The sequence below is a fragment of the Lepidochelys olivacea genome (assembly GCF_965140295.1).
Source record: "Lepidochelys olivacea isolate rLepOli2 genome assembly, chromosome: 11".
Taxonomy (NCBI): Eukaryota; Metazoa; Chordata; order Testudines; family Cheloniidae; genus Lepidochelys; species Lepidochelys olivacea.
This window is the reverse complement of record NC_140421.1, coordinates 62,715,187-62,729,590: the sequence shown is the minus strand read 5'-3', so window position 1 is coordinate 62,729,590 and position 14,404 is coordinate 62,715,187. Positions and strand designations below refer to the sequence as shown.

The following is a 14,404-nucleotide window of genomic DNA, read 5'->3' as shown; positions in this document are numbered from 1 at the left end:
CACCCTCCCCTAGAGGCAGTCGCTCCAGAACAGAGTGGAGGGACATGGGCGGGGCAGCATGGGCGAAGCCTGTACTGTGGCTGCCCGTGGTGCACCTGTTCTGGGCATAAGCAGAGATGCCAAGAAGGTCTGACCTACGTGAAGTTGGGCAAGTCATTGAGTCTCTCTGTGCCTCAGTTCCCCATCTGTACAATGGGGATAACAGCATGGACCTAGCTCCCAGGTGAGAATAAATATATCACAGATTGTGAGGTGCTCAGAGGCTATGGTAGTGGGGCCATGAAAGACAAGGAAAGAAAAGCACAACACGGCTAGGAGCTACAATAATACTCATGCTAAATAATAAACACCATTTGACTATCATCCTCCTGTCCACTCTCCCTGAGCCAGTTCCTGCGGGGTGAGGGGTGGTGTTGGTACCAGTCTTGACGCTCCAAGACTCTTGGATGGGGTTGGCCAATCTGCCCCTCCTCCCCACATACCTGGACCTAAGGGGCCCTGGGCACTGTTGTCACCTCACACCACTGCAGTGGCTCCTTGCTCCTCCCCATAGTTGCTACCATGGGGAGCCCGGTTTGCTCCCTATCAAATATTTGGAGGAGGGGTCCTAAAATCCCCCCCCACCATTTTTTTTCTTTAAATAGACCCATATTGGGATATTTCTGACACAAAAAGGTAGGGGCACAGATGCTCTGCACACAACGGTAGTTAGCACAGTTCTGCGCCCCATGCGGGCACATGTGGCTATCCGATGGCAACGGGCTGTCGTTGGTAGGCAGTGTGCGAAGTGTGAGGGGCAGGGTAGGGGGAGATTACTGACTACATGGAGCTAAAAGGAAGTGCACACTCGTGCCTATGGAAAAAAATTCCAAATGAGAATGTTTATTTAATGTTCTTGTGGAAAAACTGCCTCATTTCAAGCTGGCTGGTGCACTGAGAAAGAGAGTTTACAAAGTGGTCATAAAACAATACCCAAGTAATAAACTGCTGATCTCTTTGGGGTGGGTGTAAAAGTACAAACTGTCCTGCAAAATGACAAATGATGCAAATATCTCCACAAGATCTCTGCTTGCCACCCAGGCAGCACAGAAATGGAAACATACAGAAGTTTTAATTATGGCTGTTTAGCGCTAACTGGCACTTTGAGGCCCAGATTCTCAGGTGGTGTATACCAGCATAGCACTATCGAAGTGGGAGGAGTGAGGCCTAAGGATCTGGGCCCAAATACCTTAAATTCATGCTGGAAAAGAGAGTAGTGGTCTCTTCTCCGTTCCCAAAGCCTTGCTGCTTCCTTCTCCTTAAAATCAAGGATTGCACTTTCTTTAGGTGAAGGATGCAGAAGCATGTGAAAGAAACTTGCCTTCCCTCTGGCAAATGGACCCGAGCAGTTGTTTAATTTTAAATGATGGGGGCTTTGCCAGAGCTCTGTGAGGGTGTATAATATACCAGCGAGTCTCACAGATAACCAGTCACTGTTTCCAAAAGCAAATCCACTTAGCTGAGTCCTAACAAATTTACATATGTCTAATCACCATCTTTGCTTGCTCAGAAACACCTACTCTTAATCTGACAGCTAGATGGGTCTTGAGAAGTAGCAACGTAGCAGCTGCCTCTCAGACACTGAAGGCTCAATTCTGGGTGCAAAGGCCAGTAGTACATATCCTGGATAACAATATGGTGTGCTTACATAACATTTTCCATTGAAGAGAGTGTTACAAACAATTAACTTCACCTCACATAGCTACTCTGAGCTATGACCCTAGATAATGGAATTTAACACCGAATTTGCTCCTGGCCTCAGAAATCATGCCCAGAATCTCAACGTTCATTCAGAAAAAGGTTTTGTCCCTTTATGCTTGCAGACATAATCTTAAAATGCGAATAGTGTAAACCAAGACGGCAATGCCTGCCTGAGTCTGCAGAGAGTCTGAAACAACAGCGTTGAGAGGTGTGAACTGAACCATTCACCTCAGTCAGGGCCCAGTGGACTCTGCAATTCAGTATCTGTGGAATCTGGCATTTTCCTAAGATCCCTTGAAGTTCAGCATTTTTGCTGGAGAATTTGTCATTTTGTTGCAGCCAAGCACCTGATTTTGAGTCTCTCTCCCCACCCTTCTGGAACCTGCCTCTTTCTCTCCAGATTTCTCCACAAGAGGGCATTGATTGGAATTCATGCTCTGCACTGTACCATGTAACTGGGCAGCAGGTGGGAAGCCAGAGCTGGAGGCCAGCTTACAGCCAGGCAAAGGGGAACCAGAGGTGTAGGCTGGCAAGCCAGGCGGCCTGGAGAACAAACAGTACAGCCGCCAGGACCTTGGGAGCCAGGGTAATGAGCTGCTGAAGATAGGTATAAGCTCCCCCTTCCCTGGCACGCATGAGGGGAAAAGGAGGTTCTGAGCCCGGCTGCCTGAAGAACACCGTGGGAGCTAAACCTCTCAGGAAAGTACAGAGAAAGAACCTATCCTTGAAAACTACTGCCCATGAATTTCACATCCTTGAGCACCTTCAGGTCTGGGCCATCGCACGTGTGGGGATTGAGGAGAGGGGAACAGAAGGGTGATCAGTTAATGTCACAGTGGATTTTAGGGGTTGTGGCTACAGAGTTTGGTCTCTTTGTGCCATGGAGTCCAGGAGGCCCTGACCACCAGACATGAATTCATTAGAGAAGCACACTGAGGCAGAGAGGTTAACACCCAGGGCTGTACATCAGGTGGGGCCAGAAATGTGAAGAGAAACTAGAAGTCCTAACCCCAGAAGATGGTATAGGGCCTGTGCAGTCAACTCTATACCACCCCTTCCCAGCCCCACTGGTGCAGTTGGCATGGCTGGGGGGAGAGAGAGTGGGACTAGAGCACTGTTGGACTCCAAAGATACCCAGCTCCTTTGAGGCTAAGCCCCAGTGCAACTTAGACCAACCCTTACGCTACTCTAACTTGCTCCAGAAACTGAGCCAGGCCATGGCCAGCTCAGAACTGGGAGGGCATAAAGATGGCTTCAAGCCACCTCTGCTCCATCCCACTCAGGTCCAGTACTGAGTGCAGCTCAGCCCAGAACCAAGGATCTAGACCCAGATCTCTTGCTTTAATTACTACATCACACTGGCCCAAAGTAGACTGAGGAGATAGCAAAGGCCTGGGAAGTCAATTTAGGAACCCAACTAGTTAAGGAATCCCACTCATTTGTCTCCAAGCGTTAACAAAACCAACTTGTAGCATTAACAGTAGTTCTTCCTTATGCTGTCGACTGCTAAAAATAGCTGCAAGTCATTCAGTACATGCATAGAGTACACTGATGTTATCAGCTCTGTTTTTATTGGCCCTTTGTTTTCTGAATGTTTATTTTATATATAGATAAATGCTCTGCTAAGATGAAAAAAACCCATCCTCTTAACAACATCATTTTTCTGGTCTCCCTTATGTTCTCCCACACATCCCACGCTCTCTCCTTTCTTTCATTCATTAGAGCCCTAGATCTAAAAAACCCCTGCATTTCTGTTTCCGTCAGGTTTGTGTGCACTTTCTTTTATGCATGACTTGGGATGCATATCATTGTAAGTCTGATTCAGACCACAGGCTCTGGGACGTTTTGTGTGTGTGCAGCATGTGCTGATGTTCACCCTTGTGCTGTCTACCCACTACCACCCCACCCTCCCAGCCACACAGCAATTACAGCATTTAACATTAAACCAAAGATTTAGTTAGGTAAGAATAAAAATCATAAAGGACAAAAGTAGAAAATAATATGCCTAGAACCCCTAAAATGTGGTCTGTGGCCCTGTGCCACAACCATGTCACAGATACACGGTCCACTTAGAAATCTCTGAAAAATATGCCAATATGGACTATTAACATGGCAGGGTTTTTTGTAGATTCCAAGGCCAGAAAGGGCCATTATGACTCTCTAGTCTGAATTCCTGTATAACACAGGCCATAGTATTTCAACCAAATGACTCCTGCACCAAGCCCATACCTGCTGGTTGAACTAGAACTAGACAGACATCCATTTTTAATGATGTAGAATAACTACACCGTCTAACACCATCAGGTGACGGAGAATCTACCACGTCCCCAGGAAAGTTGTGGTAATGGTTAAAAACTTGCTCCTGAATTTCTCTAGCTTCATTCAGCTTCTAGACACTGGATCTTGTAATGCCTTTTCTGTCAGGGTCAGATGTTCCATACCTCAAATGGGGTCATAGTTTATGCACACTTGACTGGTCTTATCAAAGCCTGACCCACTTGCTGAGTTGTACATTAGACCTACCACAGCCCACACACACACACCAGGTCATTGTTAAACCATCTGGGTTTTTTAATCTGCCCCTTGAGCAAGCAATTTTGCTGGATATTAAAAGGACATTAATCTAGGGGAGCATGAACTTTGTCCTGCCAGGAGCCAAAGGGATGCACCTAATTAGCATAAGGACAGGTTGATTCCAGCCATCCTCCTCCTTGAAATAGAGATGAGAGCCGTGGAGACCACAGGTCCTACCATGTAACACTCCATCTTGATCGGTGTGCCCAGTCTCTGCATTGAGATGGAGCAGTGCATGATGGGACCTGTAGCAGTACCTCAGCAGTAAAGGAGATGGTGGCCCAGAGCACGTATGGAGTAATAACAATCGTAGCAATAGAACTGTCTTGGCAGCCTTCAGATTAGAAAGTGCTCTTTAGACACCTCTGCTTTAGCCTGAGACTCAGCCTTCCTTGACCACTTTCGCCATCTAGAAACCAAACACTGGGATTTGCTGTTAAGTCACAGTGAACAAACCAGTGCACGTGAACACAGGGTGGTGGGAGGGGAGAACTGCTGGTATTTCTATCACCTCTGGGACACAACAATCAGCCAGAAAACGGCTACTCTCCTCCCTGCAACACAGAAAGCTCTTGTTCCCACTCCCTCCTACTGCCGGCCTGGCCCATCTGCCTCTCCTTTCCCCCTCACCAGCCAGGCCCTGGGAGAGCTCACAGGTGGGAGGTATTTAGCTGGTGATAACCTCCTCCCTGAGTTTCGGCTACTGGGAAGGCTGTTCGTGGATGAGGATCTCCAGCCAGTGCCACCCGCCTCCTACTTGTGCCTGCACATGGGCTGGGGGTTGTGTGTGTTGAATGAAATCGCAGCACTATTGAAGTCAATGGAAGTTTGGCCACTGATTTCAACAGGGCCAGGATTTCACTCATTATTTTTAGTTCATGTCCCAGTCTCTCTCTGAATGCTCTGCAGAGGTTCTCCGCAAAGGGAACAGAGAGCCCAGTGGTGCCTGGGTGCCCTGAGACGCTATGCCAGTATGACACAGTCTCAAAGGCAGTTTGTAATAGGAAAGAGCCCAAGAGCACAGGCTGGTTAGCGCCTTTAGGAAAAGAAAGTACATTATATAGCAGCATATAGGAATGGTCTGTGTAATGGTTACAAGGCTTTAGATCATCGGGCTAAAAGACTGTACCAGCTTCTCACCAAGGCTGTGGGTCTCAGTGGAAGGATATATAAACAAGCCAAATACCTAGAACGCTTACATTAAGAATATTACCATAGCTATAACATTAGCTCACTGTTAACTCTGAGTGTGCCTCTTCTAATGCTAATAACTTACAGGCTGGTCCAAACCCCACTGAAGTCAATGGGAGATTCTCTGGCAACGTCAGTGGGCTTTGGATAATTTTCATCTGGAACCATAGATCCCAAAGCACTTTGCAAACTATTGACAAAGGAACGGCTTCACCAATCACTGAAAAGCAGCTACTTCTGGAGTGAAACCCAACACTTTTTAACAGTTCAACGCAACAGTTTAGGAGAGATGGTCAGGAGGGATATTATAACCTGCTGAAAATAAAGGGGCCATTTCTAAATAGGCAGAACTTTTTAAAACTAAGGATTCCTGCTTTTCCTTTCTTGGAGTTTGACAACCTACGCATTCGCTCCCGGAGAGGTAGCCAGCATCAGACACTGGGAAAGAGATGAAAAACCTTCCCGAGAAGAGGACAGCTCACATTTTTTCAGGGTAGAAAACAGCATCCCCGCTGAACCAGAAACGTGTTTAATGAGCAGGCACTCTCTCTGTATTCCTCTTCCTTTTGTTTTACTCTGTAGGTTTTATCAAAGAGAAGAATCCCATTTGCTATTCTTTAGACTAGCATTACGCTATTAAATGCACCATTTCACCTTGTTTCCCTTTTATTGAATGTCAACTTCCAAACTCCTGGTGGCAGTTGTTCTTCCAATTCTACCTCCTAATTTCCTTCTCCTTGCAGGCAGGTCCGCAGCCTCTGTACCTCACTAATAGTTTTGGCATCTGTCCGCTGGAAAGCACCCATCTTCATGCTTCAAATAAATCTCTGCCACCCCTTTTACTCTTAACTCACTACCAATCTTTCTGGTTAAATCTGTCGGTGGTTTCTCTTTGCTCCTGGGTCCTACATTTAAGCTTTATTGCGCCTCACTGGGCATTGCAAAGCAGAGCATTTTATCTGGTCTTATTTGTCTCCATTATGGGTTTCCGAACTTTAATTCGACATGAGGTAGCAAAGCCTGCTCTGCTACCCCCGCCCCTGCTTCCAGGAAGAGTGCATAGGCTAGTGCCATGTGCTGTTGGGAAGGCATATTGCACATTTACCGTTTCTCTTGTCTCGTAACAGTGCACATTATTTTCATATGCACACACACTGATTAAAAAAATAAAAACCAAAAATGAAATCATGCCATCAGAGAAGTTATTCTAATAAGTGCCGTTTTACCTGGAATGTAGAAGTTCTCACCTGGGAAAGCTGTGATGGGTTCTGCAAAGGGAAAAAAATGTTCTGGTTTTAGAGAGGAGAATATTTAAAACAAACAGAAGATCACGTCGGATGTGTCCCTAGTTACTTATCAGTGACATCTCCTCAGGCCCGACATCAGCATCAGTGACCCCTAGGACTAAATGGGGAGCCTTAATCCAGTGGTTCCCAAACTTTTTAGTAAGGCGACCCACCTATTGTATATAAGTTTCTGGGTGGGGCCCAAAATCATACACCAGCGTCCTTCTCCTCCTCCACTGCATTCTCCTGGCCTTGTGAGGAGGCACTCACCACCTGCAACAACACCTTCTGCCCTGGCACTGCAATCCTAATCCTGGCCTGGGGTCGAGGAGAGGTTCAGGGTGGGGTGGAGGAGGAAGGTTTGGAGAGCAAGCCCGCCCTGCACCCACTGGCAGTAGCAGCTCTTGTCTCCCAGGGTCGGGCCCAGCTCCCCATACTGGATGTTGTGACCTGGCCTGTTGGGCCGCAGTGCCACTCAGTTTTGGCCTGGCTGCTGGAGCAGGACAGGAGCTGATGCTGTGGGGTGAGTGCGGGGTGGGCTTGTTCTCCAAACCTGCTCACCGAGGCCCCCTCCACACTGGGCCCACAAGCCACTGTCTGGGAACAGGGTTACCACCTGGCCAGAATTTAATCGGACTGGACAGTTTTTTTTATGGATTTGCCAGTTGCCAGAAAAATAATGTAATCTGCCGGGGTTTCTTTAGTGTGGGTCTAAAGATTTGCATGATATCACAATACACTGCGATAGCTGATGTTAAAAGTTTCTGTGTCCAGCTAAAGATGCTGCAGTGTTCCCACTTCTGCAGTTTAAGCGATAACAGATCAAACTTGTTGAAAATACAGCAACTGTCTGCCCGTGTATACGAGTGGGGGTTTGAGTCACGCGAAAGTCAGGACATGTGCGAGGCATGAAATAATAGACGATCAGGGAAATGGTGCGAGTGATCGTACTACATGCCCGGAAAAAAAAAAGTTTGAATCAGAAACTGCACATTCAGTGACAATGGGCTAAACGAAACAGACTACAAAGACTGGCTTGCAAAATATGCTGATAAAACAAATGCCCATTTGTTATCAATGAAGTTATTAATCATTACCTCTCTAGATACTATAAGTGGCTGTTGAAGGGGCTGTTGTGGAGTTACCTTGTTGATGGGGTTGTGGTAGGCTTGCCTTGGGGGCCCGGGTGGGTGCTGTTTTTTTTGTTTGTTTTTTTAATTTAAAAGGTGGTAACCATATCTAGAAAACACTGCTCACAGGAGCCCCTCAGTGGAAGCAGGGGTGTGGATTTCACAATATTGCAGAAGCCCCTCTTTCATAGACTTACAGACTTTAAGGTCAGAAGGGACTATCGTGATCATCTAGTCTGACCTCCTTCATGTTGCTGGCCACAGAACCTCAGCCACTCACTCCTGTAACGACCCCTCCCTTCTGGCTGAGTTACTGAAGTCCTCAAATCATGGTTTAAAGACTTCAAGTTACAGAGAATTCACCATTTACACTAGTTTAAACCAGCAAATGTCTCGTGCCTCATGCTGCAGAGGAAAGCAAAAAAACCCCCCAGGGTCTCTGACAATCTGACTTCGAGGAAAATTCCTTCCCAACCCCAAATATGGTGATCAATTAGACCCTGAGCATGTGGGCAAGACCTACAAGGCTGATACCTGGGAGAGAATTATCTGTAGTAACTCTCCATCTAGTGCCCCATCTCCAGCCGTTGGTAATATTTGCTACTGGCAGTTACCAATGGGCCACATGCCATCATAGGCAGTCTGAGATTGGTCAGAACTAAAAAGTTGGATTTAGATCCAGACTTCAGGGTACAATATGCCCCAAGTTCAGAAGTGTTTGAATTCAGGGATTCAGTCATCATAGAAATAGGAGCCTGCTACCAAATTCCAATCTGAATCAGTGTTCAGATTCCAAAACACCGTAAAAGGTGGTGTTTGGATCTGGGGTCTGGGTTCCAGCCCATCTCTAGTTTCAATTTTCACAGGTCATGTCACTTCTGGCTAGCCATGCACCCCTCTGTCTTACAGTTCCAATAAACAAAGGAGCGTGATTTTTCAAGTTACTTTGAAGAAGTGATCTGTTACAAATTACTGGATCTGAAAAGCAATAATCAGTGCTTATTAGTGATTATTTGTTCTCAAAAGTAATAGACTTCTGAGTATTTTTAGATTACTTCTGCAGTTCGCCTGTGAGTCATACAACCAGGCTGTGGCTGTAATGAGCATTGTGAAATCATCGCTCAAGTTCAGAACACGAGTGACAGGTTTTCCAAAGGAAAAAATTATTGAGAGTTATTAGAGTTCTTTTCAGGCTGAAAAGGAATCAGATTATTTCCCAGGATTACATTTTAAAAACAGTAGCCTGTTACCCTTGTCAGTTACTTTTATGGTGCTGACAAAGAGGGAATGTGGTATGCGCATATTGTTTCATATTGCTATGGTGGCTTTGGAAGTGACCTTACAGCCGAGATAGCATTACATTTTTCAGTTAAAACCATTTAAAAATCCCTTTGTCAGGCATGATCAAAACCAAAATATCACCATTTACTATGAGGTTCATAGGTCCAGATTTAAGTTCCTGAAAAGATACAAGTAAATCTATGTAGCAGTTTGAAGCAATTTTTAGAGGTAGTCTAACATTTTTTGGACCTTTATGACTTACAGAGGGCTTTGTTTTAACACTTAAAGTTTTACTTACATGTATATAAAAACAAAATATCGGCTAATCAAGCAAGTTTGAGTATTTTATAAAAGATAGAAAAGAAAAAAGTTACTAACATTATTCATCATTCGTGTTTCTTTTTTATGCTATGGACGCCATGCCATGTTTGTCAAATGCCAACACAGAATTTTTCACATGCAAAATTAGCTCTTTGGGCACAAGGGCAAACGGTCAGTAGAGTTAAAAGCTTCAAAGAAACTGGGACTCAAGGAGCTCAGAACCACTCCAGGACAAGCCGTTGACCTCTATTCTATTCTATTCTATTCAGGTTCTTGTACTGCCCGTATTACCGCAGTATCTGAGCCTTCCTGTGGTGCATTAAGCAAGGTGACTAACAACTGTCATGTGTGGTTCATTTTCTCGCTCACCCTAGTGACCTATCTTGCTGAATTTAGGAGGCCCCTGGCAACCTGTGCAGAGACGTCTTGCTGATGTGAACCTTTTTAAGTCCACCTTGGGCCATGGCCAGCTCCAATGGAAAGACTCTGATTTCAGGCCGGTTGGGTGTGGCCCCTTAGGAGGTGTGTAACAGCCACGCACTTCTCCTGCCGCTGTACAGAATGGGAGGCCCATGGACATCTACTAATTAGATATTTTACGTAGTCCAACTCCACCCACCACTCCTCTAGGGCCAGACCCTGCGTGACATTGAAATCAATGGAAATGAACATCATGTCAGACTCTATCCCATGTTCATTATCTGGGGACTGCCATTATCTAAATACAAAAGAGGGATGGGTAGGCTAGATGGATGAACGGTTAAATTACCATTCCAGTGGTAAACCCCTAATAAACATTTTTAAAGCTTATGTAGCTTTCATGTTTAATGAACCTGTCTACCTGACTTTTGCCCTGGATTGGGAAATGATGAATTCTAGCACAACCTTCTCTTTCGTTATTGTGTTAACACTGCTGTAAAACCCCTCTGCTATTTATCTCTCATTAGAAAAGGCTCCTATTGAACCCATCAGCCCCTCCAAGCATGTAATGCTGACTGGCAGCTGGTTTCCTGTGTCTAGCACTTTCCTTTTAAATTTTGTGCATGTCCTTTTTATACAGCGTATTCTTTAATAACCCCACCTATTGTTTCAGCCTTCCTCTGTAGACATATATATTCCCCTTGATGCCTTTGACACCAGTACCTATGTTCCCTAGGGACTTATTTTTCCTGATTTCCTTCAGACGCAGAGTAGCTTTATTGAAATCCAGAAAATCACTATAGCTCAGGCAGGAGAAGAGTTACGGTCCCTTGGCAGAATCCTAGAAACAAAGGCCCTCATGAACTGGACTACTTTTGCTGCATGCAACAGTGATTCCTTGTCTAATTTTGTGCAGCCGAGAGGATACCAGAATCACCGGGTGTAATTCCATGAGCTGCGTTATGCTGGAGGTCAGACTAAATGTCACGAAGATCCATTCTAGCCCTAAAAATCTATAAGTCCGCGAGACAGATGTTTACGTACCCATGCAATTCTCTAGGGAGATATCGGAGCCAATCCGGATGTCATCGATGGCAATTTCTCCCGAATGTCCTTTGCGTATAACACCCTCAAACACAATCTACAAGCAAATCAGAACAGAAATGTCACCGTTAGGCTTCCACTCACAAGCAGTGCAAGCAGTCCTTGTTCCCCTGGGGGAAAAAGCCGAAAATGTGCTCCCCACTTTTCAGTCACACTTGAGAAGCTAATGGCAAGGGGCCAAATGCTGGTGTCCTTACCCAGTTTTACCAGACCTCACTGTGGAAAAACTTCCACTGGCAGTGAGAGTTCTGTCTGAGTAGGGACTCAGTAAAAACTCAGGGAGTTCATCATTTGGCCCATCAATTGACAGCTGGATTCCCAACTCGCAGTTTGTTTGAATAAAATGCATTTTTCAGGGACTACAAACCAGGACAACTGACGTGGGGTTTCACTGGTTATCATGGGCTCAGCAGGAGTTAATCGGCATAGTTCCAGTGAAGTCAACGGAGCAACATGGATTTATACCAGCTGAGGAGCTGCCCCATTGAGTGAATACTGGACACAGGACATGATAAAAAAGAGGTTTACTACCTGGAGTAAGTTTAAAGTGATAATAGTTAGCTGTGAAAAATGCTGAGTGAAAATACCTGCATTATTTAAGTAATATTCAGTTAGTTAGTTAATGGCTGTACATCACTTTTAACATGCAAAGTACTACCTAAACGCCAAGTACCCTTATCTGTAAGCACATTGTGTGCACTGGTATTTTATTAAAAAGCCAAACGAACGCACACATACCAGCAATACCTCTCCAGGAATACTGGTACAAAGACCTTTGCTTCATGTTTGTAGCCATCGCTTCCTTTCCACTGATAACTTGAAGCCCAATCCCGCAGTCCTCACACAAGGAAACCTCTCCCTGACCTCAACTGGGAGTTTTGCAGTAGTCGAGACTGCAGGGTCAGACCCTAAGTTCCACGGGGTGGGAACCATGTTTTCCATTCTGTTTTGGACAGTGCTGAGCACAGTGACTCACTAATAAGTAAGAATAGGCAGCACATGTTCCCTGGCTAGCTGGCTGAGTTTTGGCTTGCCTTACCAGCCAGCCGTAGCTGCTCTTTGGTTGGAGAAGAGATTGATACACTGTTCTGCAAACCCTTTCATTAACTTCACAATGGGGTGCTGGCGGCGTTGGAAAGTTTTGCAGGACTGGGCACGTGGGTCGTGTCTATGTGGGCCCAATCCTCTTCCCACTGACACAATGGAGGCAGGATCGGGCCCTTAAGTTCATATTATCTGCTTGCCTTGAATGCCTTCTGGTCTCAAGGTGTCACACAGACCTGATTTCACCCTCCCACATCCCCAACATCCAGACTTGGAGCCAAGGTAAGGAAAGTGGTGTTTGCTTTTTTTTCATTCTCTCCTTCAAAGTGGGCTCCCTCTCTCCTACCTCCCCACCTTTCTGCTGGCAGGATTTGTTTGTGTTTGCTCCTTAGGGCTTTGTGTCTCTTAGATTACCTGATAATCATCCAAAAGAAAAGGGAGGAAAATATTTGTAAAAGGGGAGATTTCAGAAATATAAAAGGCAACAGGATGAACAAAGACCTAAGTCTGTTTATAAAGACAGCCACATTCTGAATAACAAATAGAGTGTTATTTAGTTACTATAGCAACATAAGAAATACATTGAAAACAGCTCTGCTCGAGGAGGTTCCCTAATGATGAATGGGCACAGCCCTTTGAAATATTGACATATGTATCACTAAAATCCACTCGAAGCTCAGAACAAATGGCCCTTTATCATCTTACTTGATAGTCCATATCGTAGCTTGGCAGAATGATCCGTCCCTCTTTCCACTCATCCCCTTGGTCTTCCGAGATGATCCACAACAGCTTATTCTCCTGGCTTGCTTCCCGCCACACCTGCAGCATTATCCCATTCCTGCCAGATGCGTGGTACTGGAACACCATGCAGACAGCACTCCTGGGCAAGTAGATCACAGGGCTGATGAGCCGGGTGCGCTGGTCCGCTCTCCTCCCACTGCTCTGCAGCCGCAAGTAGCTTTTACTCTCTGTTCAAGGAGAAAAGAAGTAGAACCTGATCCAGTCACCTGTTAGCATTTGTAATGAATGTTACACCTTCCAGTTCTCAGCAGGAGATGCTAGCAAGCACAGCTGATAACACTTCATAGTTCTCATCCAAAGGAGAAGTTCTCCCATAGGAACCCAAAGTTGTCCCACAGGGTTGATTACATTTCCACCTGTTAATTGGACCAATTTTCAAACCCAGGTAGTTAAGTTAGAGCACTTGGATCTATACCTGGATGCTCAAATGGGAACAAGAGCCCTAAATGGGCCTTTGGGTGCCCATGTTGATTTGAGTACCCACGGGCAAAGTTGGGTGCTCTAACTTAGGTTTGAAAATGAAGCCCACAATATATTCTGTGTGTGATGCTTCATCTCTTGGTTCTTCTAAAGGACGTCAGCTCATATTTTGCTTCATGGGGTATGCTGGTCCTTAGAACTTACACTGTGGACATTAAGGGGCACCCTTTTTGAGTATCATAAGTGGTTGAAACTTACACACAATTGTTTAGTGAGTCGTTTGCTGTATACAGCCAGGTGAACTTCATGTTCAGCTTCCAATAGATCCCCAAACTGGGATTTCCTTTCTATTCGGAACATGAATACTGGGCTTAATTTCTACTGATACTGAATCAAAAAGTGGGAAGAAAGAATGAGTGAGTCAGTTCTTGCTGTACATCCAGCATGAACGAGCCCAGAACATAGTCTCAGAGGATTCACAACGCGGATTCCACCAAAATACCACGAGTAGCGCAATCCTGAGGTGTTTCTCATTTTAAAAACAAACAAAAACACTACTGCACATTCATTCAGCACCATCTGATGGCGGGGAGATACACAGGGTGGTAGCTGTTGGGAGGGAGAGATTGGAATAACAAATAAACTGAAAACTTTGTTCCTGCTGTTGGGAAAACTGAGACATATGTCTGTGAAGTGAAAACCAATAGTGACAGAAAAATTCTAGAGAAAAGAATTCTGTGAAAAGATCAGGATTTTACAGGGACTGATACAAAACTAGCCCTGCCAAGAATGTCCACATCGCAAACAATGCAGATAAATCAAGAGCTACTACTGGGAGTTAGAAACGCTGTGCTGTATCAAGCGTAAACTCTGTACTTCTGTGGAGTTTAGTGTCTGGAAGAGAAATACCCACTGTATAAATACAAAGCCTGAGCAGTAAGGGAGATGTCTTTTTCACCAGCAGCCATAGTGTGGTAGGATACCTATAATGTCACTGGAAAGCATAAGCCAAAGATTGACATAATTAGGACACGTTTCAGTGCAGTTATAGTCCGAAAAAATGACTCTACAAGAATGACATTGTGGGGAGGG

The 14,404-nt window shown here is 45.3% G+C and overlaps 1 protein-coding gene across 4 annotated transcripts in view; it reads right to left on the bottom strand.

The window, feature by feature from the left end:
- Positions 1 to 14,404, bottom strand: part of NRP2 (neuropilin 2) — a 122,598-nt gene that overhangs the window by 24,635 nt on the left and 83,559 nt on the right. For 2 of the 4 annotated variants that reach the window (XM_084643025.1, XM_084643023.1), the window contains exons 13-15: positions 12,797 to 13,059; positions 10,988 to 11,084; positions 6,732 to 6,773 (exon numbers count right to left, since the gene is read on the bottom strand). In XM_084643025.1, coding sequence (XP_084499151.1) covers positions 6,732 to 6,773; positions 10,988 to 11,084; positions 12,797 to 13,059 — 402 coding nt within the window. The remainder of the gene's footprint in view (positions 1 to 6,731; positions 6,774 to 10,987; positions 11,085 to 12,796; positions 13,060 to 14,404) is intronic. The other 2 variants (XM_084643026.1, XM_084643024.1) reach the window with 1 other exon arrangement.